Source organism: Anser anser (genome assembly GCF_964211835.1).
Source record: "Anser anser genome assembly, chromosome: 22".
Classification (NCBI taxonomy): domain Eukaryota; kingdom Metazoa; phylum Chordata; class Aves; order Anseriformes; family Anatidae; genus Anser; species Anser anser.
Window position 1 is genome coordinate 7,173,476 of NC_139743.1, and position 25,435 is coordinate 7,198,910.

Genomic DNA, 25,435 nt, shown 5'->3' on the forward strand with positions numbered 1-25,435 from the left:
CAACTGGAGAAATTAAGTGGAATAAATAAATCCTGCCCGATAGAGCCGAGGGTGACAGACGGGGAGGGGAGGAGAGGTGGACGCGCTTTGCATGGCGAGCTGCTGGTGTGCGAGCAGCTGGGCAGCGGCCAGGCCAGCTGCTGGATGGCTTTAGGAAGGCTTTCATCCTGGAAGGGCATTTTCCACGGGGAGAAAAGGTTTGGATGGTGCTTTTTGCTGCTCCTTGTGGGGTTCAGAAGGATGCTGTGTGCTCAGGGGTGGAAGTTGGGGTGCTGCTCGCGCCGTGCCGGTTGCGTATCCCCAAACGCACACCAGCCCTCTTGCTCCCGGGCTCGAGGTACCGAGTACTCGTTTTTGGGGGAAGAAACCAGCAAACGGGGAAAGCAAGAAGCAGGGCAGGGTGTGGGGGAAGAGGTGTTGGGATGAGTTGCCAAATCCGCCGGGTAAAAATTAGCAGCTGCAAGTGTGCAAGAGAAAAGGTGGAGAAGGAAGGGGGTAGGGACAGATGGAGAGAAGGAGGGAGAGAAAGAGGGGGTGGGAGAGAAGCGAGGAGGGGACAGTAGTGCAGAGAGATATTAGTTAAAAGCCCTGTACCCCGAGCCCAGACGCCATCTGCATGTAGCAGGGTACCAGGCTCCAGCTCTGTATCTGCCGGGGAGGATCGGTGCGCGCCTTGGCCAGCTGCCGTGCCCACGGTGTCCCCAAAAAGAAATTCCTCGTGCCCCAGCCGGGCGCTCCGTAAAGCAGCCCCGTTTTTAGGAAGCACCGAGCAGCTGTCTGCGAGCAGGGGACTCGAGAGCAGAAAAAATCTTCTCTGGGGGCTCCGGAGGGAGAGCTGGAGAACTTCCACCAGCGCTGGGGGCGAAGCCCTGCGAGCCAGGATTAGCTCTTTGATTAAACAGGCCCGCGTCCTCCGAGGACTGCTCTCCCCTGCAGCTCTGCTGGCTTTTTCTTCCCTGGGTGAAGCCTTAACTCCTTCCATCGCAACAGGGCTGAATGGCTGAGGGAACCAGGGCTCAGCTTGGAAGAAAAAAGAAAGCTGTTTCCCGTGACCTTCACCTGAAGATCCGCAGTTTTCTCTGCCTGCTGGGGGCTTTTGGCGAGGGCACGGTGGCTCGCTGTACCCACTGCTCGCTCGCTGCTGCCCTGTGTCCGTGCTTCCCCTGTCCCAACCTGCTCTCATGGGCTGTGAGCGCCCGTGTCTTGCTGCAGAGGAGTTAGCAATAAGCCTTGGGGGCTTTTTTGGCTCCTCTGGGTGAAGCTGTGTCCTGAAAGGTGCTTGTGAGCGGGGCGGTGACGCTTGGTGGCCAAGTGCGTGGGGTCCTGGTGCCCTGGGGTCTCCCCACCTCTCACCGCGTTGGATCTCAAGGAAGCCAGACCCGCTCCCTGCTGCACAAACAGCACCTCCGTGCTTCCCTGAGCTGTGTGCAGCAGGGGGAAATAATCGGAGGCTGGAGACTGAAGTCCAACGTGGCCACGCGTGGGTCCCGGAGCCCGCGGGCTGCTCCGCGGTGCTGTGCAGAGCGGTGCTGCCGAGCGGCTCGGCGGCCCCCGGGCTCCAGTCCCCGACTAATTACTTCTAGGCCTGTACTCTTGACATTTGCAAGCTCCTGATTAGAGCAACGAGGGAGAAATCTCCAAGGGAGATGGAGGCCAAACTGCGCCACTAATAAAAGCTGAGATTGACAATCGGCTGGGAAGCCAGCGACGGGGAGGTGGAGGGACTCGTCCTTGCAGTCTCGGTTTCTTTCTGAGCCTCTGGGATGATGAGAGAAGGTCAGGGCTTGTTAACGTCACCGTGAGGAGCAGGATCTGCCACGGCCATATGCCCGATGCCCCCAGGGCTCGTGCCAGCCTCCAAGTCCCTCTCAGCTGCGTGATATTATTAGACATGGACCTGCGCTGAGGCCACCTGCAGAATATCCCTTACGACCTCAGGTCTGCAGACTGTCTAGGTACAAAGCTGGCTCTGCTTCCATGCCTTCCAGCTCGGTGTTTGGACCTCAAACCTGCAGCCTCCTGCATTCTGAAGTCTTCCCTTTGCCCTTTTCTCCCGCACGTGCCAGCATGCTCCCGTCTGACACCACGCAGGAGGTGATGGTGACCAGTGGGACCCGCAGGTGCTGGTGATGGGACGGACCAGGAGAGGATGTTGTGCTTGCTGGTGCCGCTTTTGGATGACGCTCCCAGTGCCGAGCGTCACCACGAAACACCCCAGCTCTCGTGTGGGACACCAGGGTGGGAGCTGCCCTGGGGGGGACGTGGCAAGGCAGGATAAGGACTGATGGGGCCAGAAGCTGGTGTGCAGCGGGGACGTGCCTCCCCGGGCATGAACATCATCCCCCGTGCTCCCAGGGAAGGAGGGAGCTCGGCTGCAGCGAAACCTTTCTCCCCTCCTTGCATCTCTGCGCCCAGGTGGCCTCGGGGCTGAGCGTGGTGGAGGCGCGTTGCCTGCGGTCCCTGCAGAGCTGCTCCAGGCTGCTGGGTCCGTACCCGGTTAGGCAGGGATTTGTTCCATAAATACGCACAGCGTTGCCTCCCCAGCCCCCTTGTCCCTCCCCAGTGCCCCACAGAAGCTCACCTGTGCCCAGCTGTCTGCCGCAGCCAGCTACCTCTTTACATCTGTTCGTGGAGACATGTCTCTCTAGCCCCCGCAGAGGCTCTTGCTGAGGCAGCGAGGCTTTTTCCCCTTTAAATCTCCCCTTTCCCTAGCTGCACCATCTCTGGCAGGCTTTCTGCTGCACGCGCTCCGTGTCCGCAGCTCCCTGCCCCGAGGGGCAAGCACCATTTCGCCCAGCCGAGCTGCCGGCCCCGGCAGCGTCCTCCCCCTGGAGCTCATCCCGCTGCTGGAAGAGGCTCGGCAGCGCCCGGGCTCGGGCTCTGCTGCTCCTGGGGAGCCGCGGGGGGTTCGTGCTGCCTCCTTCCCACTGCAGCCACGGCTCCTCTGTGGGGAGCAGACCGGGCAGGACACGGGGTGTCCCTCCTCCACCCCAGCGCTGGGTGCACGGCGAGGGTCAAGCCAACTTTTTGGCGAACGGAGAGCTTTCTGGTGGAAAACTTAGCCCTGCTTTTCAGTGCTTCCTCCTCTCGGCTCCCCGAGTGCCCTATTTATCCAGGCTGCCGCGAGCGTCCCTCTGGTGCCTGCAGCCATCGCTGGTGCCGGGAGCCGGCGTGCGGCTCTGCAGCACCAGCCTGTGGCTAGGGCTGTATTTAGGGTCTCTGCGTCCCACTGCCGCATACAAAGGACCTGCAGTGCTGATAGCGAGGCTTGGGAGCACTAAATAACCCTTGCACATCCCTCCTCCATCGGTTTTAGTAGCCATGCATGGGTCTCTGCACCAGGTTGGGTCCACAAATTAGCTAAAACTCTTCCACTGGCCCTTATGCTCCTCCTGTAGCCCCTGGAGGGGCTTGATCCCCATCCCAAAATTCACCCAGCAGCCCGGGGGGGTGCCCTTTGGGTTGAGGCACCCAACGAAGCCCTCGTGGTCCAGCCCTCGCTGGGCACGGGGAGCTGTGCAGCACGGTGCGGGGAGGCAGCAGCGTGGCGTTGGGCCCCTTTTGTTGGGCGCAGGGATGTGTCCGGGTGGTCACCGGGGTCTCGGTGCCCCCACCTGCTCTTTGAGGGGATAAAGGGAGATTTTGGGCCGCGTCTGACCCAGGAGTTTGTTGGTGATGTCCCGGTGCGAGCGGTGAAGCCCTGCAATGTTGGAGCGGGGACGGGGCAGGGGGATGCCCTGGGGCTCCCTCCCCGCCCGCCCCACGCTGCGGGGCCCCAGGGCGCCCCTTCCCCTGCCCTGCCCGCGGGCGTCCTCCCGGCCCCTCTCTGCCGCACACACGCAGCGAGAAAACCACCCCAGCCCCGCAGCGAGAAAACCACCCCAGCCCCGCACGCAGCGGGGAGGGCGCAGCAGCAACAGGTACCTGCAGGGAGAGACCCCCTGGACTGGGCAGGGGAGCCCCCCGCTGTGTATTTTTTGGGGGGGGCGGGAGGCAGCGCAGCGGTGCAGTGCTGCAGCGGGGGGCCGAAGCGGCCGAAGCGGGGGGCGCGGCGGGGGGCTGGAGCGGGCGTCCTTCGCCTGCCAAGCACGCCACCGCCACCACCACCGCCACCACCGCCGCCCCGGGTGTGCGGGTGCGTGCGGGAGCCCAAGTGGCGGTCAGTGATGGAGCCGCTGCCATGACAACCCCGGGAAGTCAGCCTGCGTGCCGCGCGGGGATGCTGGCGGCCGGCGGGGCTGCCATGCTGCCGCTCGCCCGCGCCCCGCTCCTGCGCTGAGCGGGCACCGGGAGGGCGGCCTCTGCCTCCGGGCTCTCCTCCTCATCATCCTCCTCCTCCTCCTCATCCTCCTCCTCCGAGGCTCCGGGACCCGCTCGGAGGAGCCGGGGAGCAGCGCAGTGGGGACGTCGCCTGCAGCTCCGCGGGGAAGTTTCGATCTTGCGTCAGAATCGGCGTTTGGGGAGCTTGTGCTTTTTTTTTTCTTTTTTCCCCTGCTTTTTTTTTTTTTCCCTGCTTTTTTTTTTCTCTGTTTTTTTATTTTCTTCTCTGTTTTTTTTTTCTTCTCCGTTTTTTTTTTTTCCTTTTCCCCTCTCTTATTCAAACAAAAGAGCAGCAGCCAGCCGGTGACCCAACTCCGAGCCCGTTTTGCTCCCCCAGCCTGCTTTTATGGCCGCCCTCCCTTTCCTGCCAGAGACACTTACGTTTCCTCCTCGGGTTATAAACTTTTGATGCCAGATCTCCGCAGCGCGTGCCCGACTGAATCTTAAAGTAGCGTCTCGAGCAGGCACAGATCTGTGACCTTCATCTCTTGCTCTGCACCTTCTCTCCTCCTCTTCCTCCTCCCCCCGGCCCTCCCGTCCTCCTCCCTCACCCAAGGATACTGGGGACTCCCTCCGGATGCCGCTCGGCAGGCTCAGTGCTCGCAGGCTGCCTTTCCAGGGGCTCTCCTGATCTCCGTGGAGCTCCGCATCGCTCGCCTCCGCGCCCGCCCCGGTGGTTTTGCTCCCCCCCGTCCCCACACACACGCACCCCCTCCCTCCTCTCCCCCCCTTTTCGCTCCTGGTGGCCTTGTCGGGTGTGTTTTTTGCCTGGTGGAAAAGTCCCTGCTGCCCAGGATGGGGGTCGGTGGGTGCTTAGCCCTGCCCTGGAGGTGCCTAGTCGTCCTCTGTCTCAGGCTGCTCTTCCTTGTGCCCGCAGGAGTGCCCGTGCGCAGCGGAGATGCCACCTTCCCCAAAGCTATGGACAACGTGACTGTGCGGCAAGGGGAGAGTGCCACGCTCAGGTAGGAGCCGCTGCCTTGGGGGGGGCTCTGGGGGGGGGCAGGGTGCTGGGGGGGGCACGGAGAGGTCTTGTCTGCGCCTTACGGGGTGGCCGTGCGCCGAGCGGGGCTGCCGGAGAGTCCTGGGACCCGCTGGCGACTTCGCATGCCGGGGGCTCGTCGTGGTAGGGGACCCCCGGCTCCGGGGAGGGGGGAAGCGGCGGCAGCGCGGGGCTGGCAGCCTCCTGCCGGTGCTGGCGGGGGGCTGCGGGTGCCAGACGCGGCGCTGACAAAGGGACCCGGGTGGCAGACGGTGACTTAGCGCCGCTGCCGCGCCTGAAGTTGTCTCGGTGCGTGCGGCGGGCGGGGAGCGAGGGGGGGGTCCGCGCCGTGCCACCGCATCGCCAGCGGGTCCTCAGGGCTGCCGCGCCTCGGAGGTGTCAGCGCTTCGCCCCGATCCCTTTATAGTCTCCGCACGAACCCGTTAATATCGAATCAATCTTTTACTCCAGGGGTGCATCTTATGAATTCTGATGGATGCTTTTACCTTGCGCGCTTTGCCGTAGGAGAGACGCAGGCAGCTTGCCCGCAGACGGGCCGCTTCGAGGCTGCAGAGCGCAGCAGATATCCCTTTGCGTTTCCTGAGCGAGTTACAGGTGTGCCCGCTGCATTACCCGTGTAGGAGATCAGCTCTCGGTAGCCATCGCAGCGCTGAGGCCGGAGGAGCAGCCCAGGGCTGCGGGCGGCGCTCAGCTCCTGTCGGGGCTTGGGGTCGCGCCGTGGTGCTTCAGCCCTGGCACCCTAGGGAGGGCCTGAGCCGGTTTGGGTGGCTGGGAGAGCACCCGGGGATGTGGGGAAGGAGCACGGGGATGCCGGGCGGGGAGAGGAGTGAGTCCGGAGGAGCCAGCCTGCTGCTTTCCCTGCAGCAGCGAGCAGCGTGCCCCAGCCCCGGCAGCGCGAGGCTGGCTGCTCCCTCCCTCCAACCCGGAGCGTCGGGGCTGCAGCAGCGGGGAGCAGCGGCTCTTCCCTATGCCAGGCACGGGGATGGCACAAGCGAGCCGAGTGTGTCACGCTCCACCTGAGCCGTCCCGGGACTGCAAAGCTGGCGCTGGTTCGAGCAGAGGCTGCTCTGCTCGCCGGAGGCATGGGGGTCCGGTGGGCTCTCCGTGGCCGGCGTGGTTTTGTAGAGGGTGAAACGTTTGGTGCGCGGTGTGATGGTGGGAAACAGCCTCTGGCTGAGGTTCTGTGGTGCCCACACCCCGTTGCTTGGTTGTTTGTCTGCCTGGATGGCAGGGATGTTTGGGTACGGTGAGTGGCGCTGCTCCCCACTGGCCCCTCTGTGCAGCAAAGCCCCAGGGGACGCTGCGGGAGGCCCCGCAGGCACTGTGGGCACGCTAGATTTCTGGCCAGAGCTAGAGATGAGCCCCCCGACGTCCCCAAACAGGGCTGTGGCTGCGCAGCACCTGGGGACGTTGCCCATGCCAGGCTCCCCGCCGTGTGCCTGCGGCTGGGGCCACGCGGGGACCCCGCTGCCATCGCCCCATGGAACGGGGGCTGTGACGGAGCACGGGGTGCATTTCTTCGTGCTCTCAATAACTGAGTTGCAACGATGATTAACCCGAGCTGGACTGAGCGAGGCAGCCTAAAGAAGAGAGGACAGCCCCCAGAGGGATGCCTTCGGCCTTGGTGCTCCTTCCCTTGCTGTCTGAATTCCTTTTGCCGGTGACGTTTGGGGTTTGGGGCTCCCAGAGGTGATGCTCGTGGAAGGCAGAGCAGAAGCAGTGCCTGGGGGTGAGCGGTGCTGGGGGCTGAGCCCCCACCCCAGGGACCCCACAGCTTTTGGGCTCGGTGCCGGCCGAGGCTGCCACCAGCAGAGGGCTGACTTGGATTTCCTTTTTTTTTGTTTTTATTTTTTTTAAGCTTCTGGCCTCTTTTCTGCGCTGTTTGTGAGAGGGGATGTTTGTGAAGCAGCCAGCCCCGGAGCGGGGAGGGTTCAGCCTTCCTGTTGGAAACTCAGCAGCTCGCAGTGGGACTCCGAGAGCTGGTGCTTAGAGGAACCCCTGTCCCCAAAACCCTTTCTCTCTGCCCCTTTCCCTTCACAGCATCCCCTCCTGCCCCTGCTCCCTGGTGCATCTTCCCCACGCTCTCACCTCCTCCCTTTCCCTCCCCAAGTTCAGCTTTCCCTGCCGCAGTCACTCCCAAGCTCCTGGCCTCCAGCTCCCTTTCCCCCTCAGCCCCCCATCTCTTCTTGCACTGCTGTTCCCAAGGATCCCCCTCTTCCCCGCACCCCATTCCCCTGCTGCTGCCCCTCTGCAGCCTCTGGGCCACCACCCCTCTTGTCTTGGGGCTCAGAGTTGGGAAGAGCATTGCAGGCACCAACCCAACGTGGAGCGTTACAAGGATGCGGCAGGGGGACTTGGGGGCAGCAAGCAGGGCAGTGGTGTGCCGGAGTGCCGTGGGCAGGCTGCAGGGCAGCCCCTGGGAGAGCTGCACCAGGGCTTTGCTGGGCAGGGAGGTCCCTGCGTGGTCCTCGGAGTGGTTTTGGGTCACCAGGAGGTGGCGGCTGATGGTGGACGTCCAGCGCGGTTTGCCCCTGGCACACAGCGCGGTCTCTGTGCAGCCAGGGAAGGAGCAGACGTGGTGTCCCCTGCTGTCCTGCCTCCTCACGGCTGCTTGGGGCTGGGACCAAAGAGAGCCGAGACCCCCAAATCCATCAACCCCCAAAATTCTTCTCCTTGCACCTGCAGGGTTAGCCCCTGTCCCGGTTCTTCCAGAGCCCTCCAGAGCTGCCGTCAGGTCGCAAGGTGGGCTGAGCCTCCGAGCCTTGCTGGCTTCACCAGGCAGGCGGAAGCTCTTTGCTTCCCAAAATCGGGTCCCTACACCCACGTCGGGCTGCAAAAGGAGACGTGGGGAAGAGCGGGACCACGCGCTAGCGGTGGGGAAACCTGGAGGCTTTTCAGGCTGGTTGTGGTTTTCCTGTATTGGATTTTGGGTGCGTCCCTCTCCATCTCTCCACCCTTTTTCCTAGGGAGGCTCAGCATAATCTGTGCAGAAATGAAGGCTCCATCTGCAGGCAACTTCTAGGTCATCTTAGATGCGCAGCGAACGATTCCCCGGCTTTAAGCAGAGACTGTTGATAATTCACTACTTTTTATTGTAAGAACAAACGATTCCCATAACAGTCACGCACCTTTCCTCTCCGGGGAACTCCAGGCAGTTTGCAAATTCTCTGCGTACTATTAAAACTAAAATCAAGCTTCCTGCTGTCTGACTCTGAGATACAAAACCCGCTGGGAAGCGGGGCAGGTGCTTGGATGGCAGCAGTACCCCATGCCGCACGCCAGTTGGGGACACGACGTGGAACGGCGAGCACACCGGTAACCCAAAGGCAGGGAGGTGGAGGAAGGTCATGGTTTGATTTCCCAGCTGGGGCTTGATGTGGAAACAAGGATTAAGTTTTCTTTTTTTTTTTTTTTTGCTTTTTGGAGGAGTGCTGCGGAGTGTCTGCTTGGTACGGAGTGCTTGGATGCGTGCCCCGTGAGCCAAGGGGCACGGACATCTGTCCCCTAGGGTGGTATGGGGGTGTCACGGGCAGGTCCCCAGCGTGTGCAGCAGTCCCAATGGACTGAGACTTTGTCTTTTATCCTGTCTGGGAGCATCTTCTCCATCACGGGGTTTGAGCCTGAGTGCAGAAGCGATCCAGGCAGCGACTGAACCGCAGGCGGTGCCGCTGCGGTGGCAAATATTCAAGTGGTGTAAAAGCGGGGATGTATAGTAAACCGGGTCGTATCGCTGTGCCGCCAGCAAATCGACCTTTTATAACAAGCATCAGTACAGTTCATAAAGACGTAAAACAACAGCTGCTCGAAATTTCAAGGCTTTATGGTTTTATCTGTATTTAAGAAATATTGGCACTTTTTTTTTTTAAGACAAAGGCAGCGCGTATGGGCGCCTGGAGGGAGAAAATGAGGCAGGGTGCCTGGGTTTTCTCCTCGGCTGTCATCGCAGGGATGCCAGGACGTGAGGAGGCTCCTTGGCTGCTCTCTGCCTCAGTTTCCCCATCTGTAAAATGGAGCCGAGAGCAGCTGTTTCTCAGAGGTGATTAGAGGAAACGACTGTTCAGAGGTGGTGATGAGATTATATGAGAAACATTAGGCATCTTCACCTTCTCCCTAAGCAAAATAACAGGGATGCTTTTTCCCTGTGTTTAAAGGCAGGTTTTCAAGTGAAATCCCCTCTCCACCTTCCCACTCACTGCTGGCAGGCTCAGGGCCTCTCTCCCGTTGTTTGTCCATGAAGGGGACCAAACGAACAGGGTAGCTTCGCTAATTCGCTTTGAGGAGTCCGTGACTCGCTGTGTTTTGTCAATTAGCGAGCATGAGAACAATTCCAATTAAAAATAAAAAGCCCGAATAAAACATCATGAGATGCTGGTCTTCCATTTATTTTTGCAATTATAGTTTTAATTATTTCTGACAATGCTTTTTTTTTTTCAGTAATAATCTACCGCAGTCTATCTCTCAGCACACGATGAGGCCTCGGGAAAATACAGCCAGCAGGAGCAGGCAGCAGGACCACAGGCTCTTGGCATAGGCCTGGGAAGTCAGAAAATCAGATTTTTTTGGCCCATTTTCCCTATTGCTGTCATACATGGGCTTGGCCCTCAGTTCCCCTACCTGTTAATGGGGGTTGTGAACTCGCTGCTGCTAAATCCTCGCTGGGAAGTGGGAAGAGGCTGCCGCGTTTTGTGTGCGAATGCGAGAAGCGTGGGGATTAGCGAGGAGCAGATTACCGAGGACTTGCTCCATCGCTGCCCCCTTCCTCCCCCTCCTCCCCCAAAAAGTTTTCTGGAGCAGCTAAATATATACCTGCCGTCTCCAAGGTAGAGCTCGCGGCATGTCGGAGCTGTAATTGGCGACTCAGTGAAATTACAGCCACGGATTCTGGCATTTGGATCCTCCTGGCTGGCATAATAATTTCTCCCTAGGTAGCTGGTATTTAACTTGTCTTAGCTGCTCCCGATAGTTATAATTACAGTGCCCGCTAATTTCCCTGAGCCGCTGCAGCCGCTGAAGGGTGCCGGGGGCTCCCTCCACGCCAGCCCCGTGCAAAGACGCTGGTGCCCAAATGCAGAAGCCAGCAGCGTTGGGGCTGGGCGGAGGATCCGTCCCCGTCTTGGTGGCAACGCCACTGGTTCCTGTGGTCCATACGGAGAGCTAGAGCCCTGCTGGATGCAGACCGTTGCCAGGAAAGCGCGTTTTGCAGAACGCAGCCTCCTGCAAGGAGAGGAGGAGTTGTCACTTGCCGTCACCTCTCGAAGGGCCAGGCCACGAGTGCCGCTGCCTAGCGAGGAGCCAACCTCCGTGCTAAGCTGCTGAGCTCCGCTAGCCAGAAATAGTCACAAGCAGCGATATTCAGCTCCGGGGGATGAGGCTGAACTGTTAGTAATCCTTTCACTATAGCGTACACGAGAGCTTTTTGCAAGCATAATAAACTCCCCTGGCTCGCGAGCGGTAATAGCTGTCCTTCCCTGGGTAAGGCACGCTGCTCGCCGAGCGCCACGCTTTGTTTCTGGGAAGGGATTAGGTGTTAACGCTGCAAAACGAAGCCGGGGCGCAGCGGCTGTCGCTCACCTCCCCGCTTGCCCAAGAGTTTCTCTGTTCCCTTGACTGCTCTCGCAGTGTGCCGCCGCGGCGCAGATCCTGCCGTTCCTCAGCCCTACACCGCGGATGCTTTGTACAACAGCTGGACATATTGTTTTAAGTGATAATCTTTAGATACCGCAGCCGAGCAGACAGTTCATAAGGAATATCTGATTCGGTGACTATCACTTCTCCTTCCGTCCTTGCAAGCAGCCTTTGAGGGTTAGGATGTACTGTTTCTTCTGCTTTTTTTTTTTATTAATGAGAAAAATAGTTCCCCCGCAGCCCCCGCCGGCAATTTTAGCCTGTAACGGGTTGTTTACCGCTGGTTTGGCTGGGCGGTAGGTCCTGTCTTCCTTCCCAGAACCCTTCAAGGTCAGATCTTCAATGCAAAAGACTCACAGATTGCGTTTCTGTTTTCCTATGAATATTGCCCAAGATTTGCTTAAAACGAGTTGTTTCCATGACTATGCTAGCGGATGGGCCTGTTCCTCAGGACACAAATGGGTCTCAGAGTCTGCTGAGGGAGGAGGAGGATGGAAACCCCAGCTGCTGTGGAGTAGGATCAGGGCAGGCGATGGTGAGTTATGCAGTAAGGTAACGAATACCCCAGGAAGGTATTTGGGGCTGTCTCCAGAGCTGAGAAACCCAAGGAGCTTTTTCTTCTCTCGGTGTACCAAGGCTCGTGTGTGCTGTCACCTCCTGGCTCCAGGAGAAGAGAGGGATGGGAGGCCGGGAGGGTAAAAGTGCAAGAAGAGGGAGAAAAGTTAGGAGGAGAAAAGGAAAATGGTAGGTGCAAGAAGGGAATGAGTAAAGGGGAGGGGGGAAGGAAAAACAGAGTGAACGGAAGCAAAAATCATGACCGGTGACTCCTGCTGGGGAGTTCGGTGCTGAGCGATGAGTTCCTAAATCAGAGGCCACGGGGAGAGCGCGGGTGCAGGTCCGTGAGATGAGCAGGCTTTGGTTTAAGGCAGCCCCCTGGTACCCTCATCCCGGCAGGGCAGGGCTTCCCCACCTCCTATTTATTTATATTTTCCCCTCTGTGTGCATACGTGTGTGTGTATGTATGTGTGTATATATATATATATATAAAATCTAACAAATTTCTAACCCATATAAATCCAATTACCCATGTTTTGCCTGCAGGGAGCGAGGGGAGATTAATGCTTGGTATTTTGGCAGGAATGTAAAAAGAAATAGGTGGTAATAACGATGAAGGCTCGTAAAAAGGAGCCGATGGCCGTGTCTGCGCCCGGGCACCCGGCCGTGATTCTGGTGGGCACCGTCGCCCGCGGAGGGGCAGGGGGGAACAGGAGCTTCCTGGGTACCCAAGCACTCGTCTGGTGGGAGAGAGGTGGTGATGTTAACGTGACCAGAATGGAAGCTGGTGGAAAAGAAGTGCTGGGTGCTCCCAGGGCCCCTTCTCGTAGCGCATCCCGTGCTCTGCTGCTGGGTGAGTGATGCCGGCACCGTGGGAGCGCGGTGCTTTTATCCCCGTTTTGCAGAGAGGCGGGCAAGTCCCGAGGAGGAGGAGGAGGCTTTTTGGGAAGGAGAGATGGAGCTAAGCTCCCTGCAGCTCTCGGGAAGGGGATGTTAGTCTGGTTGGAGGATAAGCAGTCGCTGCAAAACCATGCCCGTCGCTTTGCAGCGCTGCTTGGCTGTGTCCCACGTGGCATCTCGGTGCAGGATTTGTGCCGTGGTGAGCGCAGGCACCCTTGTAGGTGCTGGGGAGGATTTGGGGAGCAAAGGAAGGTTGTGTTCAAGTGCTTTAGCACAAAACAAGAGGGCAACGGACCTGAATGAATGATGGGTGCTCCCGAGGGATGTGTTGAAGGCTTGTAGCCGTGCCGAGCAGAGCCTGGTGCTGCAGTGGGGACCTCGCCACCCTTCCCGCGGGCACCTCTCCTCCCTGGGCTCTGACACGTGGGAGCCGCTCGTCACCCTGCACTGATACCCTCCATTCTGTCACCCGGGTGGCTCTCCTCTCGGGCAGGGCGCTGCTCTTTGCGTCCCCGGCACCCCGCGCTGCTCCCTCCCCTGTCACCCGCGGTCACGTATTAATCACGGCTCGGATATTGCATCCCCACAGCCCTGCCTTGCCTCCCCGGCTGGCTTTGCATCAGGCTCCTTGCTCTCCGTTTATTACCACCACCAGTTTTATAACCCACTTTATCAGATGACTTTTTTTTTTTTTTTTTTTTTTAAAGAGCACAACCCGTGAGCAACTCATCATTTCAGAAAGAGAGAGCCGTGAGCAGGGAAGAAAGCCTCCGTGCTTACACCTTAAATGAAGAGGCTGCTTTACAGCGTTGTTGCATTTAATTCAATCAGGGCGGTTATAGCCGAGATTTAAGGTCCTTTGTGCGATCACAGGAGCTGCTCTGATGCAGCAGCAGGTAGAGGAAGAGGCTGAGCCCATTTCCAAGGAGACTTGAAGTAACTGCTGGAAGCAGCCAGGCCTGGGGCTTGCTGCAGCAGCGGCTCCGTTCGGGAGCTGTTAGCATTCATGTCACATCTGATCTCTCCCTCCGTCACCCTCCCTGCTCTTGCTCCTTATTCCAATATATCCCTATAAGAGGAATTGATTAGTTTGGCTCTTTTTTTTTTTTTTGTTATAACTAAGGGGAGGGCCGGTTTTAATTAATGCTCTTAACTGTATGATAATTGTGCCGGCTGGTCCCATCGCCGTCTGAGTCACCCTCTCCTCCCTTGTTCCCGCGAGGAGACCGTTTGGACTTAATTAAAGTTAGGGACCCAGGGCTGGCGGGAGCAGCGGGAGGCTCGCAGGACTTTTGATGAAATGATTGCTGTGGGGGAAGCGTCGAACTGCTTCCTGGAGCCATAGAGCACGACGCTGAGACACCGTGACGACTGGCTGGTTTGACCACCTGCATAAAACAGGCCATTGCCTCTCAGCCAACGCGTCCCACCTCGTGCCCGTACGCTCCTGGAGGGGACAGCACCTTGGCTTTTGGAAGGTGCCGGGCCGTGGGCTGAAGACATCCAATGCTGACAGCACCACTGGCCCTTGTAGGCACACTGCGATGCGTCCCTATCGCGTTTCCACCCTGTTTTGAGAAGGCACCCATGGGTCTTTCTCATCTCTAATTTCAACGTTTGTGCCTGCAGACAGCGCTGCCACCGCAGCTCAAATGCAGCCCAAGCAAGAGCTTAACAAGCTCCGAGAGCTGTCCGGAAAGTTATCCTGACACCAAGTGACAGACTCGCAATTGATATCCTCCGGAGACTTTAAACTCACTTCCACGAGGTTTCCAAAGCTGGTTTTGTCTCGTACCTGCAGAGTCCTTTATCTGCTGCGACGCCTCCCCTGCCTTGCCTCATTGCTCCTGACGTCCCTTTTGTTGCCTGCTGCGGCGCGGGGACGCGCCTCTGAACGCGGCAAAACTCTTCGGGCGGGCTCCTCTGGCTCTCTGCTCCCCTAGGAGCAGGTCTGCTCTGCTCTCTTGCTGGGTTCCCTGGGCTGGGTGCTGCTCCCCCTGGCTCTGCAGGGAAGGCTCTTGGTGTCCTGCACGACTCGCACGGCGGGCTTGGAGACCTCGTAAATCTCTTGGCATCACTTTTTGTTTCGTATGAGGTTCCTATTCACTGTGAGGTCCCTTGCTCTTCCTCCCAGGCAATAGGGAATGCCACCTGCCGTGGGGTGGCTTTATGTCACCCTTTGGTGACAGCTTGAGGCCAGGTCCGTGACACTGACTTCCACCCGAATCCTTTTATTTATCGGATTAGCCTTGCCGGCCCCCTGCCTATGCCACCCCACTCCTAGCCCACGGTCCCAAGCCAGTAGCCATCGATGGTGGCCAGCACCGCAGAGCCCTGGCTGCGGGATCCCCTCGGGGACGAGCTCCGGCAGCGCCCCATGCTCCGTCTCGCTTTCGGAAACCCGGGCTTCGACCTGCTGGTGCTGAGCTTGCGGCGGCTTTTCAAGACTGATGCTGCACTTAGCGGGGTGCTGCCAAACCCACTGAGTCCGGCAGGTTATTTCCCTTCAGAAGCCATTTATCTTCTCCATTTCAGACGCAAGCTTCAGTCTCTCATCTTTTTTTTTTTTTTCCTCCCACACCGAAGGGGCTCCCAGCCCTCCCAAATAACTCCCGGGGTCAGCACCTGCCAAAGGGCACGGGGACACTGTTGGGGAGCGGGTGCCAGGCACCCTGCCCTACAGGTGATGGGGTGGCGGGGTTTGGAGGGCTCCTGCAATGCTGCCTGACGTTTATTGATTCCTTTCTGTTTATTATCGAGAGGGAGATGGCTCCAGACTTCAGCCCGTGCGCGTTTTTCCCAATGAGGTTTTTATGGGGAGGCTGCCCTCCCCGCGGGATGCCAGCAGCTCCCGGGCTGGGTTTGGAAGCTTTATTTTAGCAGGGGATTGGCAATTTGTCTGCGTTTCCCAGGAGAGGCATGGAAGGAGAGAGAAGCCGAGATATAAAACTTTAGATGGAAAGGTTGAGAGCACCTTGAGCTCCGCCACTGCCTCTCACTGTGCCCTTGGGCACCTCGCCTACCCTGGGGCGTTGATTTCCTCGCTTAAACAGCAGGGGCTCCCAAATTCCTGATCTTTGTTTGTGTTCTCCATAGCAGGGGACTGAGATCTTTAGCAGGGGGTTGTACGTAGCCAAGCACTTTGGAAAATCTCCCCCAAAAGTTATCCTCAAGAGCAAGGCTCTTTGTCATTAAACACCAACTTAATAACACAAGGGGAAGTGTGATGGTTATTAAAGTTTAACAACTGTGTATATCTATTACCTAGCTGTTAAATCTTTATATGCCTTAAATAATCAATTGATATTTAATTAGCATATAGCACTATTGCTGCCTTCCTAAATCTATAATGATAAACCAAGTTACAAGTTATTGGACATTAATTACTAGCTGATGATTAGAAACAGCAAGGCATTTACCAGCCTCATCCCGGCTATAATACGGCGTGTCCGCCGCACGCCGCCGAGCTAAACTGCGCTCACTGTCTCTTAATAATCAATGGGTGTTTAACATGCAATATTTGTCTAATTAGCACTAAATTAAATCCTCATTGACAACACTTCAGGGTAAGAGATCTGCATCAAATATGATGGATTGGACACGGAAGGCCTGTTACTGGGAGCAGGAGATGCGCGTGTCATTTGCTCGGCTTGTCACGGCTGGCACGTGCCTCCGCGTGAGTGTCAGCCTGCTCCTGGGGGGACGGGGGAGCGAGCGATGCTGAGATGTTGGAGTGACAGTCCTGGAGACCCCACGTCCCTCTGCGCTCCGGTGATAGGTACCAGCGGCTCTTCCCGGCTCCCTCCCTGTTTCTCATCCAGCTTCACCCGAGGACGAGCTCCGGGGTGGGACCAGGGTGGTCTCCTGCCGTGCTTCGTGCTCAGAAAGTGCTTAAATCACCCTGAGCTCCTGGCGGGCCGAAGTGACGGCTGCTGGCTCCTGTCCACATCCTGCCTCTGCCCCGAGTGTCCCTGTGGGATCTTGAGGGAGTCGTTCAGTCGCCTTGTGCCAGGAGATTTTCCAATGAAGGGTGGCAGTCCCTCTTGTCCCCCTCTATTTTGCGTCCTGCATGCTTGCACGCTCGCTTTTGGGGTGTCTCTGCGGTCGGTGGCCTCGTCTGGGTGATGAGGGGAGGGGAGATGCTTGCGGTGTCAGCCTGACTTCACGTCCGTGCTGCTGGGCGGGGGGTGGGAGCAGCCCCGACGCTCAGCAAAGCCCCGGGGGGGTGGACGAGCCCCCCTGGGGGCAGTCGGTGCGGGGAAGCGCCTCGCTGCACTTCGTCGGCATGGCACGCGTGGAAGTTGTTCTGCGAGAGCAGCGGGATGGATTGCATGGCCTCCGGCTCTTCCTGCGAATCAGCCTGTCCTTCACACTCAGCGTGGATGTAATTAACTGTGCTGATGGGATGTTATGCCAACAGCAAAGCAGAAAACACCAGAAAATGACTCAGAAGCAATGCCGGGGCCGTTCGGCGTGCTGCGTGGTGCTTCTCCTGCTGCATGGCGTGTGCACGGGCACGGCTGCAGCATCCCCCTGCTTCCGAAGGAGGGCAGGGGCAGTGCTCCGGGGGGGGGCAATAAAACACAGGCTGGGTTTTGGGGAGGCTCCCTGCAGGGTCTGACGTTGCTGAGCTTCAGCGGAGCTCTTCGGTCGGCATCCAGGTGAGATGGACGGTCCCTGAGAGCTGCTCCTCTCCCTGGCTGCACGGGGGGTGTTGGATGCAAAACTTCCAGCTCCGTCCTTTCCGTCCCAAGAGCAGATCCCTGTTTCGAACTTGCTTTTCTTTCTCTGCCCCCAAAATCCCAGCTTCTGCAAAGTGCAGAGCCTTGCCAGGTGGGACTGACGTCTCCGGCACCCTGCGGGAGCTGGGATGAGAAAGTAGGGAAAAAAAAATTAAAATGACTTCCAATTAGCAATTGAAATTGTTCTTAAAGAATTTGCCTATTCTGCAAGGAATGTTTAGTAATTGATAGCAATTTCTAGCAATTAAATACAAATTAATTCGTGCTACTGAGTAGCAGCTTATTTATGGGTCTGTATTTATGGGCACTCCCTCTCCTTAAAAATATCATCGTTGCTTTTGATAAGTAATTAGAGTTTACTGAATAATTTCCCAACGTAGGTATGAATTTTAAGTAATTTTTACTACCAAGCAAGTGTTTCATTGTACTGCTGAGTGAGGGATTATCGTTATTTATACCGGGGGAACGCCTAGAGGCTGGGACGGGCGCTGTGTGGATGTATGGCGAGGAGACAGTCCTCGCCCGGAATAGCTGCCAGAGGTTTTTATGTCGCTGGTCTCCGTAGCAGGCTCCCGAGGGTGCTTTCCAATAAACAGAGGCTGGCGTTCTCCCTTTGCTTCTCCCAGCACCTCTGCAGCACGGGCTGCAAGCAGTGGCTTTATTTCCAACCCTGCTCCCCTTTCCTCCTGCTGGGATGAGCGCTGCTGCTGGGGAACGGGCATTTCTTGGGGCGGGAGTCACGGTTAACCTCATGTGAAGTGTGGGATGGTGAACAGAAGTCACAGCTTTTGATCAATTCACTGATCTTTTGGATTTGAGGTGCCTTCTGTTCGCCTTGTACTTTTTTTAAAGACTTCCAGGTGATGTCAGATCATGGCCGCAGGCTTTTAAAGGTACCCCTGCAGTTCTGCACATCCACGTCAGCCTTGCAGCAGGTGAGACCCTTGTGCCTCGTGGTTCCAGGACGTGCGGGTTTGGGGGCAGGACAGTGACTGGTTTGGTGTGCGGGTGGGAGCTGGCAGCGTGGCACCGGGCTTGGAGAGGGCTCTGACCCTAAGAGGGTATTTTAGGAAGTCTGTGCATCCTTCAGGCCGTGCTGGCTCCTCCTGCCCTCCTGGGGAATGCTCGGGGGCAGGACCCACACAAGGACAGCGTGCAAGGGAGAAGAGCTCCAGGAGAGGCGTTTGCATTAGTAATACACGTGCTCTCCCCTACGCAGCAGCCCAGAAAAGTCTCAATGTGTGCTGCTCCGTGGTTCACCAAACGTGGCAGTCGTCTTAAAAATGCTGCAAACCAGAGGGGCTGGACGGACTGGGGGGGCATGGAAATAAAAGCACACGCAGGGAGCATCCCGGGGAGAGGAGAGCAGGCATCTTCTGCTTGCTGTGACGCGGTGGTCGGGAGCTGGCAGCAGTGCTTGGCCTTGCGGGGTCACTTGTGGGATGCTCAGAAGTGCGGGCTGTGTGCCCAAAATGTGCTGTAGGGGTCCTGGGGTGGGCCTCGCTGCCTTCACCAGCTGCGAGGGGGAGCGTGGGGACCTCAGAGAAATGGATATCCCACAGCACGTAGGAGGGCAGCAGCTGTAGGGGAAGAGAGTTGGGATTTACGGCATATACGTTATAGCTTGGGGGTTATTTGGGAGCTTTGGGGCTGCTTGGGCCCTTCGGAGCATCTCTGAGGTGCTGGGACCTGTGGCTACTCCTGTCCCCTTTGTCATGGGGTCGGTCCCTGCGTGCCGCTGCGCTGCCTGCTCTGGCTCATTTCTGGCTTCATTACCGAGCTTGATTAAATGGTACTTGTACAGGCGAGGGTTGGGAAAACACACAAAGGGACTTTTTAGTCATCTGAGGCACTCAGATACTGCGGAGACAGATGCTGGAGGGATAGAGGGAGACGGAGTTTGACATTGCGGCTGCAGCAAGGAGATGTGACCCGCTGGGGCAGCGACCTCCGAGGAAGGGAGGAGGTTGGGACAGAGCCTCGGGACCTGGAAAAGGCTCCTTCTGGAGAGGAAGGGGGCGAACTGGATGGCTGTCCTGTCCGTGAGAGGAGCTGCGGACAGCTTGCTCTGAGACGTGGCTTTGGAAGGATGTAGGGTGGGGAGAAACTGAGGGTGGGGAGGTTTTGGCCTCAGCATCTCGCTTCTGTATCTTGCTCTATGGAGCCTGTGTGCGGCTGTGCGCGTGTAGCCAGCGATACCGCTCACGCTATCAGTGCACAGAGCCGGATTTAGCCTTTATCTCGCGGGCTGTGCAGCTGCTGTGCCACCTCCGCACGTACCCAGCGCGTGGGGTGATGCTAAGGAAGGGGACTGCTCTTGTCACCTCTCCACAAATCCTCAAGGAGGGCACGGTCTCCTGGTCTGTCGGCTCAATCTTATCTCTGGTTGCTCTTGTGAGGCTTTGGGGGCTGGAAAGGCTGCAGAAATGATGGCAGCTTTTATTGAAAGGGAGCTGCCCGGGCTGGGACAGGCGCAGGAGTGACTTTTAAGGTTGAGGAGCGACTTCAAACCAGCTTGCCTGTGGTCCTGGACTCTCCTGGCCTGGCAGCCTTTAGTGAGATTTCAGTCCAATTACTTCGTGCTGTCCTTCCCCTGCCGGAGGAGCACGGAGCTTCCCTCCCTGCCCACCCGCCCGCCTTGTAGCGTGCTTCTCTTAAACCTTTTCCTTTTACACCTTCCCTGCTGCTGCCGGGGTCTGGGGCACGGCGACGGCTTTCATCTCCTTTCTTGTGATGGTTCAGAGCTGGTGGCTTTTGGCCTCTGCTCTACAGGTTCGTTAGGAGCTGTTTGTGGCGTGGAGGGGAGACGCTGCGGACCCGTCGGGTTAATCGGCCGCCTGGCTACACGGGATGAGAGCCAGCGGCCTCCAGGAGCTGCGTGACAGCGCCGCTCTCGCCCCGCGATCTGAGGACGCTGGCACTTGGTGCCAGGCCGTGGAGATCTTAGGAGACGGGCGAGACTTTCAAGTGCAGCCTCTGATGGCCCCGCTCTCCCTTCTGGCAACTCGGAGACGCTCGCTTGTGTGATTAACTCCACATCCAGAAAGTCACTGCCTCTGCAGAGCTTCAGGACTCAGCCGGCGCTTCTGACTGCCTGAACGCCCTGCAAGCCTCCAGACAAGGGTCAGCGAGGCTGCCGCTGTCAGAGGAGCTCAAAGGCTCCAGGTTTGAAAGCGAGAGCACTCCTCGGCTCTTTGATAGCGGAGCCAAGTGCCTGCAGACTGCGAGGGGCGTCGACGGGGAGTTTGGGCAGCCCGGCGGCCGCGCTCGAGCTCCTTGCGCACGGAGCGTGGCCGGGCAGCGCCGCGGCGCGATGCCAGCAGAGGTCAAAGTCACGGCGTGGCGAGCGGGAGGTCTCCAGGGATGGCCGGAGAGGCTCAAAGGCTGCGTCCCCGGTGTAGGGACGAGGAGCTGGCCTCGCCGAGGTGGAGAGGAGGGAGCCGAGCTGCCCCGGTCCCCGCTGGCAGAGTCACGGTTAAGCCCCGCGGCAGGATTGCTCACCGGTGATTCATCGGCGCTGTGCTGCCAGCTGGGGCGGTTCTCCCAGTCCTCCTTCGCCATCTGCAGCAATAACAGCGGGGACAGGGGAGGGGGAACCAGCGCTGCTGCCCCTGTGTCATCCCCGAGGGGTTTTTGGTGGCTCTGAAGTGCCGCCGCGTGGGCAGCCACCTCGGCCAGAGCTGGGGACGAGACGAGGGATGGTGCGGAGCAGATGCCAGAGGCAGGGATGGCGGTGCCGGTAGTACGTGTGTGGGGGAGCTGCTCTCTGCTAGCCCTCATTTTATGGCTCTCCAGCATCCCGTTGACCACATGAACCAAGGGACGGTCCCCGTGTTGGGCAGGGGACACTGCAGGGAGCAGGTGGATGTGCAGACGGGGGGTACCGAGGTTCCTGCCCGTGGCTGCAATGGGATTTTGCCCTGGTCCTTTTGGCACTTTGGAGGAGAAGGCTCGAACCATCTCAGAAGCAGCACCTGAGCTGGCTGACCCTGCAAGTAGATTCGTTAGGTCAAAGCCTCCTCTTCGCTGCTGTCTTCCTGACAGCAGCCCGTCCCTCTGCCAAATAAAAATTCCACGCACGGAGCCGGTTAAAAACATCAATTAGCTCTAAAACAATTATTATTTTTTGAAATGCCATTTTATATATGCAATAACACAACACAGTAATCCTGGGTTATTTAACAGAGCATTTACCATGAAAACAGTCATTACTCTTTAAACGCCGCTGACTGTACAAGCCTCTTAACATTAAACGGCAAGTGAGGCAGAAGTCTTGCCGTCAAAATGCCACGTTCCCCAGAATACATTAGAGGCACTGCCGCCAGGATGCTCCCTGCCTGGCTGAGAGCCTTTTCCCAGGTGATTTTCTGTCGCTGCGGACCTGCTTGGGCACGTGTTGGGGACGGGGTGTTGGTCTTTTTGGGCTTTTGGCTTCTCTTGGGGTGCTGCAGGGGACTAATGCTGTAGGGATCTGCAAACCAGATCTCCTACAGCCTCCTCCTTGCACTCCAGGGCTTCGCTTTCCAACAGGGGTGTCCCCAAGCGATGCTCGTATGGGTCAGGCCAGCTCTCCTACAGCCCCGCATCCTCCCTCGAGCCCTCTCCCCGGCACCGCCCACGTCTCGAGGGGCAGTCGCTGTGTTCTTTATTGAGCCTAAACCCCGCAGATTTAGCTAACTTAATATTGTCTGTGGGGCCTATCGCGCCGCACAGATAAAGTCGGTTTTGCTGCTAAGTCAATAATGGATTTCATGGAAAATTCTGCTTTTTCCCCCCGTTTTGTGGTTCAGGGGAATTGTGCTGGATGTATAGTATTTACTTACTTATTAGCCCTCTCCCAGATACCTGTCACGAGCCCGGGGGAGCAGACAGAAATACCATTCTCAGGCTACCCAAAGCCTTTGGTTTAAGCAAAATAGTTGTGTTTAAAGATTAATTTAAGATGCTTTAAAAATTGAACAAGGCCATACATTTTTAATATTGATTGATATTATTATAAAAGATTCAGCTGCAACTCTTCTCACCAGGACCTCTCTCGGCGCGCAGACAGCGCGTTTGTCTGCGAGGGACACGGCTTAGTTATTTTTAATCTCCGAGCCTCGCTCCTGTGAAATTTATGGGAAGCGTCGCCTCGTGTCTGGCACTGCAGGGCTCCGCGGGCAGGAGCCTGGGACGGGCTCGGGAGGACGCGGGGAGGAGGTGAGGCTGGGTGAAGGCTGGTGGCGGTGGAAGCCCACGTCCCTGCCCGACGGGGGGAAGCATCACGTAGCATCACGGCGGTGGGAGCAAAACTTCTCCCGCTAAACTCTAAGGAACCTCAGAGCAGTAAACACCAAGGAGGCAGAAGGTAAAATCTTCCCGACGTTTGGCTGTATTTCTTTCAAACCTCCTTTATTATGACTTTTTCTCTTTATTTCAACTTATACGAGGTAGAAATGGAGGCCAAAAGAAATACTATCACAGCCCCCAGAACTGGATCCTCATTTGGAGGGACCTCTTCTGATAGCTTTTGGTTTGCGAGCTGGAGAGACAAAGCAGCTGCCCCAGCCCTGGAGGAACAGAGTTTGCTGCTGAGGAATAATTCTCCAAATTGCATTTATTTCACAAGCGTGAAAGGTCACAAAGTGAAGGGAAACAGGAACTGTATTCAATTAGACAATTCGATCAAAATAAATCTGTCAAGATGGCATTCCTGCTGAGGAATCAATTGGCCTGGAAAATGAAGGCAGCTGCTGCTGCTGTTGTTATTGTTGTTGTTATTATTATTATTTTAAATTAGCTCCAGTACCTGACACGAGTACCTGAGTTGGAGTGCCTGAGTGGTTCACATCATCTATCACTCTTATTTGATATTAATACATCCTCCTCCGCCTTGCAGTTAGTGCCCTGTTAATAGCCAAGTGGCCCCAGAGTGTTTCCTGGGAGGTTGATGTGAATGATTAGTAATGAGAAGGGATGGCGAGGCTTTTCTCAGGCAGAAGGTTAAGGAAAAAAAGGGGGAGAGAGAGGGAGAACAAGCAAGCAAGCGTGCAGCCGGCGTGCTTGGTCGGGTGCATTTCTCGGTGTGTGGCTCCAAACCAACCCACCTGCTAAATCTGGGCTCCTCTCTGCTGGCAGGTCACAGCAGCCAGGGTACCCAAATATCTCTCGATGCAGGGAGGCATTCGAGCAAGAATCTAATCCCGTTGACATCAGGGGGAGTTAAGCATGTGCTAGAAGTAAAGCGAAGGTTTAAATTCCTCCCCGAGCCCGCAGCAGCATGTCAAGGCTGCTGAGACCCCCGTGGGGATGGGGATGGTGGAGGGGGGCTGGAAGCAGCGCTCGTTTGGGGTGTCAGCACGGCTTGGAGAGCTGCGGGGGGTGAAAGGGCTGAGAAGGGGGTGAGGCACACGGCTGGGGACGGGGAGAAAGGCTCTCCTCTCCCCCCGGTGCTGCTCCTGCCTTCCTGGCTCAAGCTGGCTTTGGAGCATCGCGGCTGTTCCCCGTGTATCCGTGGTGAAGGTGAAGGTCTCTTTCTGGTCATTCTTTGCTTGTTTTCCCCCCGGCAGCTTGCAAACCACCCAGCCCTGTGCTGCTGTGGTCGGCGTGGTGGGCTGGTGGTGCTGCAGGAGGACAGGGAAGGGGGCCGGGACTATTTGCCCCCTGGTTTGCAAGGTGAGGAGAGGCTGAAGTGGGCAAAGACTGAGATGAGCTGTGCCGTTAGGGAATAAATAAATACGCAGGGGAAGAAACGCTCCTGTCTGAGAGGTTGTGAAGCCCTCAGAGCCCACTCCATCATCCGAGCTATTTAAAACTTGACTCGATAGAGCACCGGAGAATTCAGCAAGGAGCCAGGCCTGGCCCAGCCGGGTGTGAGCCTGGACAACTCCGGCAGATCCCTTCCAGCTCTGCTCCTCCCTCCCCGTTGCCGTCAGCCCACGGCTGCTGAGCCGGCGTCGCCTCCCCGCTCTCCCAGGGATGCCCCCTCTTTGAACACAAAATCCAGGGAAATCAGACGTGCAGGTTTCCAGGGCTGGCAGGGAGAAGTTGCTAGGAGTGTCTGGGCTTCGTGTGATGGGAAAGGCGATGAGAGAACTTCCCTTCATCTTTCACCAACTGGGTTATTTTTCTTTGTATAGGGCAGCTTTCAAAAGAGAAAAGGAAGGAAGGAAAAGCCACCAACCTCCTTTAAAGACAGACTTAAACGTGCTGCTTCCCAGCCGCCTTCAGCTCGCTGCCCCTCGTCACGCAGAGGTGCTGGAGCAGCCCCGCTCCTCCCCTGCCCACGGCTCCATCCAGGACCCCATCCCGGGATCCCTGGGTCCTAACACCACAAAAACATGTAGGGTCGGCTGGAGGGATTTGGGCTGCCCCCACCCCGGCTGCTGGTTTTTGGCTGTGCCCACATCTTCGCCCCCAGACATCCTGGTGCTGCCGGATGGATTATTTTCGGTCTCTTCCGTAGGTCTTACACTGCTGCTGAGCGTTATTTGGGCTCGCCTTGAGGCTTTGGGGAGGGGGACACGTATTTCTGAGCAAGACCTACTTCACAAAGCCGTGTGCAGGAGATCTGGCCGGGATCGCTTGGGTGTGCCGCAGGGGACGAGGGACGCTGGTGGTTGCATCCTCCTCCTGTTGCTTGCATTTTTATTGACTGGTGATGACAAACTGGTTTATGGACAGATCTTTTATGCCCGCTAGGACTCGGCAGTTATTTCGAGATGATGCTTTGCCTCAGAATCTTCCTTCCTTCATCCTTCATAAATCTTAAGCAAGGCTGCTGCATTCAGTCCGAGCTTAATATTCCTCTTGCAGATCTCTGCACCAAAATGGCTGCAGCTGAGCAGGGAGCTGGATGGATCCCTCTCCACCCTTTTGCTCTACCCAAAGGGCAGTTGTGAGCCTTAACATCTGTAAAGGATTGTGAGCGCCTCGTGTGGAGCAGGGCGGTGTTCCCTTAGGGGTGTCCCGTGGGGGACGCAGTGCGTGGGCATCAGGCTCCTTCCATCGGGTGGTGTTGTGGGGTGGGGATGGGGATGATCGCTAGCTGGAGGAGGCTGAAGGACAGCGATGGGGAAAAGAAGGGTAAAAGGAAGAAGAGTAAGGAGGAGATGGAAAGGGAGATTTATTGTGCAGCTGTGTGTTGCTGTTGTTGGCTTTTTTCAAGTAGAAAGCAGAGGAGAAAGAGTCCAGCCCCCTCATTTCACCTCTCCTCCACTAATGCACTCAGTTGCAAAGGACAAATCCCATTCACTTGGCCTTTCTCCTCTCCTCATTAACTCCCATGACCTTAGGGCTGTGGTGAGAGCAAAGC

General features: G+C 57.3%; 1 protein-coding gene across 5 annotated transcripts in view; it reads left to right on the plus strand.

Moving 5' to 3' along the window:
* OPCML (opioid binding protein/cell adhesion molecule like) overlaps positions 1 to 25,435 on the plus strand; it is a 342,553-nt gene that overhangs the window by 232,600 nt on the left and 84,518 nt on the right. For 2 of the 5 annotated variants that reach the window (XM_083808758.1, XM_083808760.1), the window contains one exon: positions 5,198 to 5,282. In XM_083808758.1, coding sequence (XP_083664884.1) covers positions 5,198 to 5,282 — 85 coding nt within the window. The other 3 variants (XM_083808762.1, XM_083808761.1, XM_083808757.1) reach the window with 3 other exon arrangements.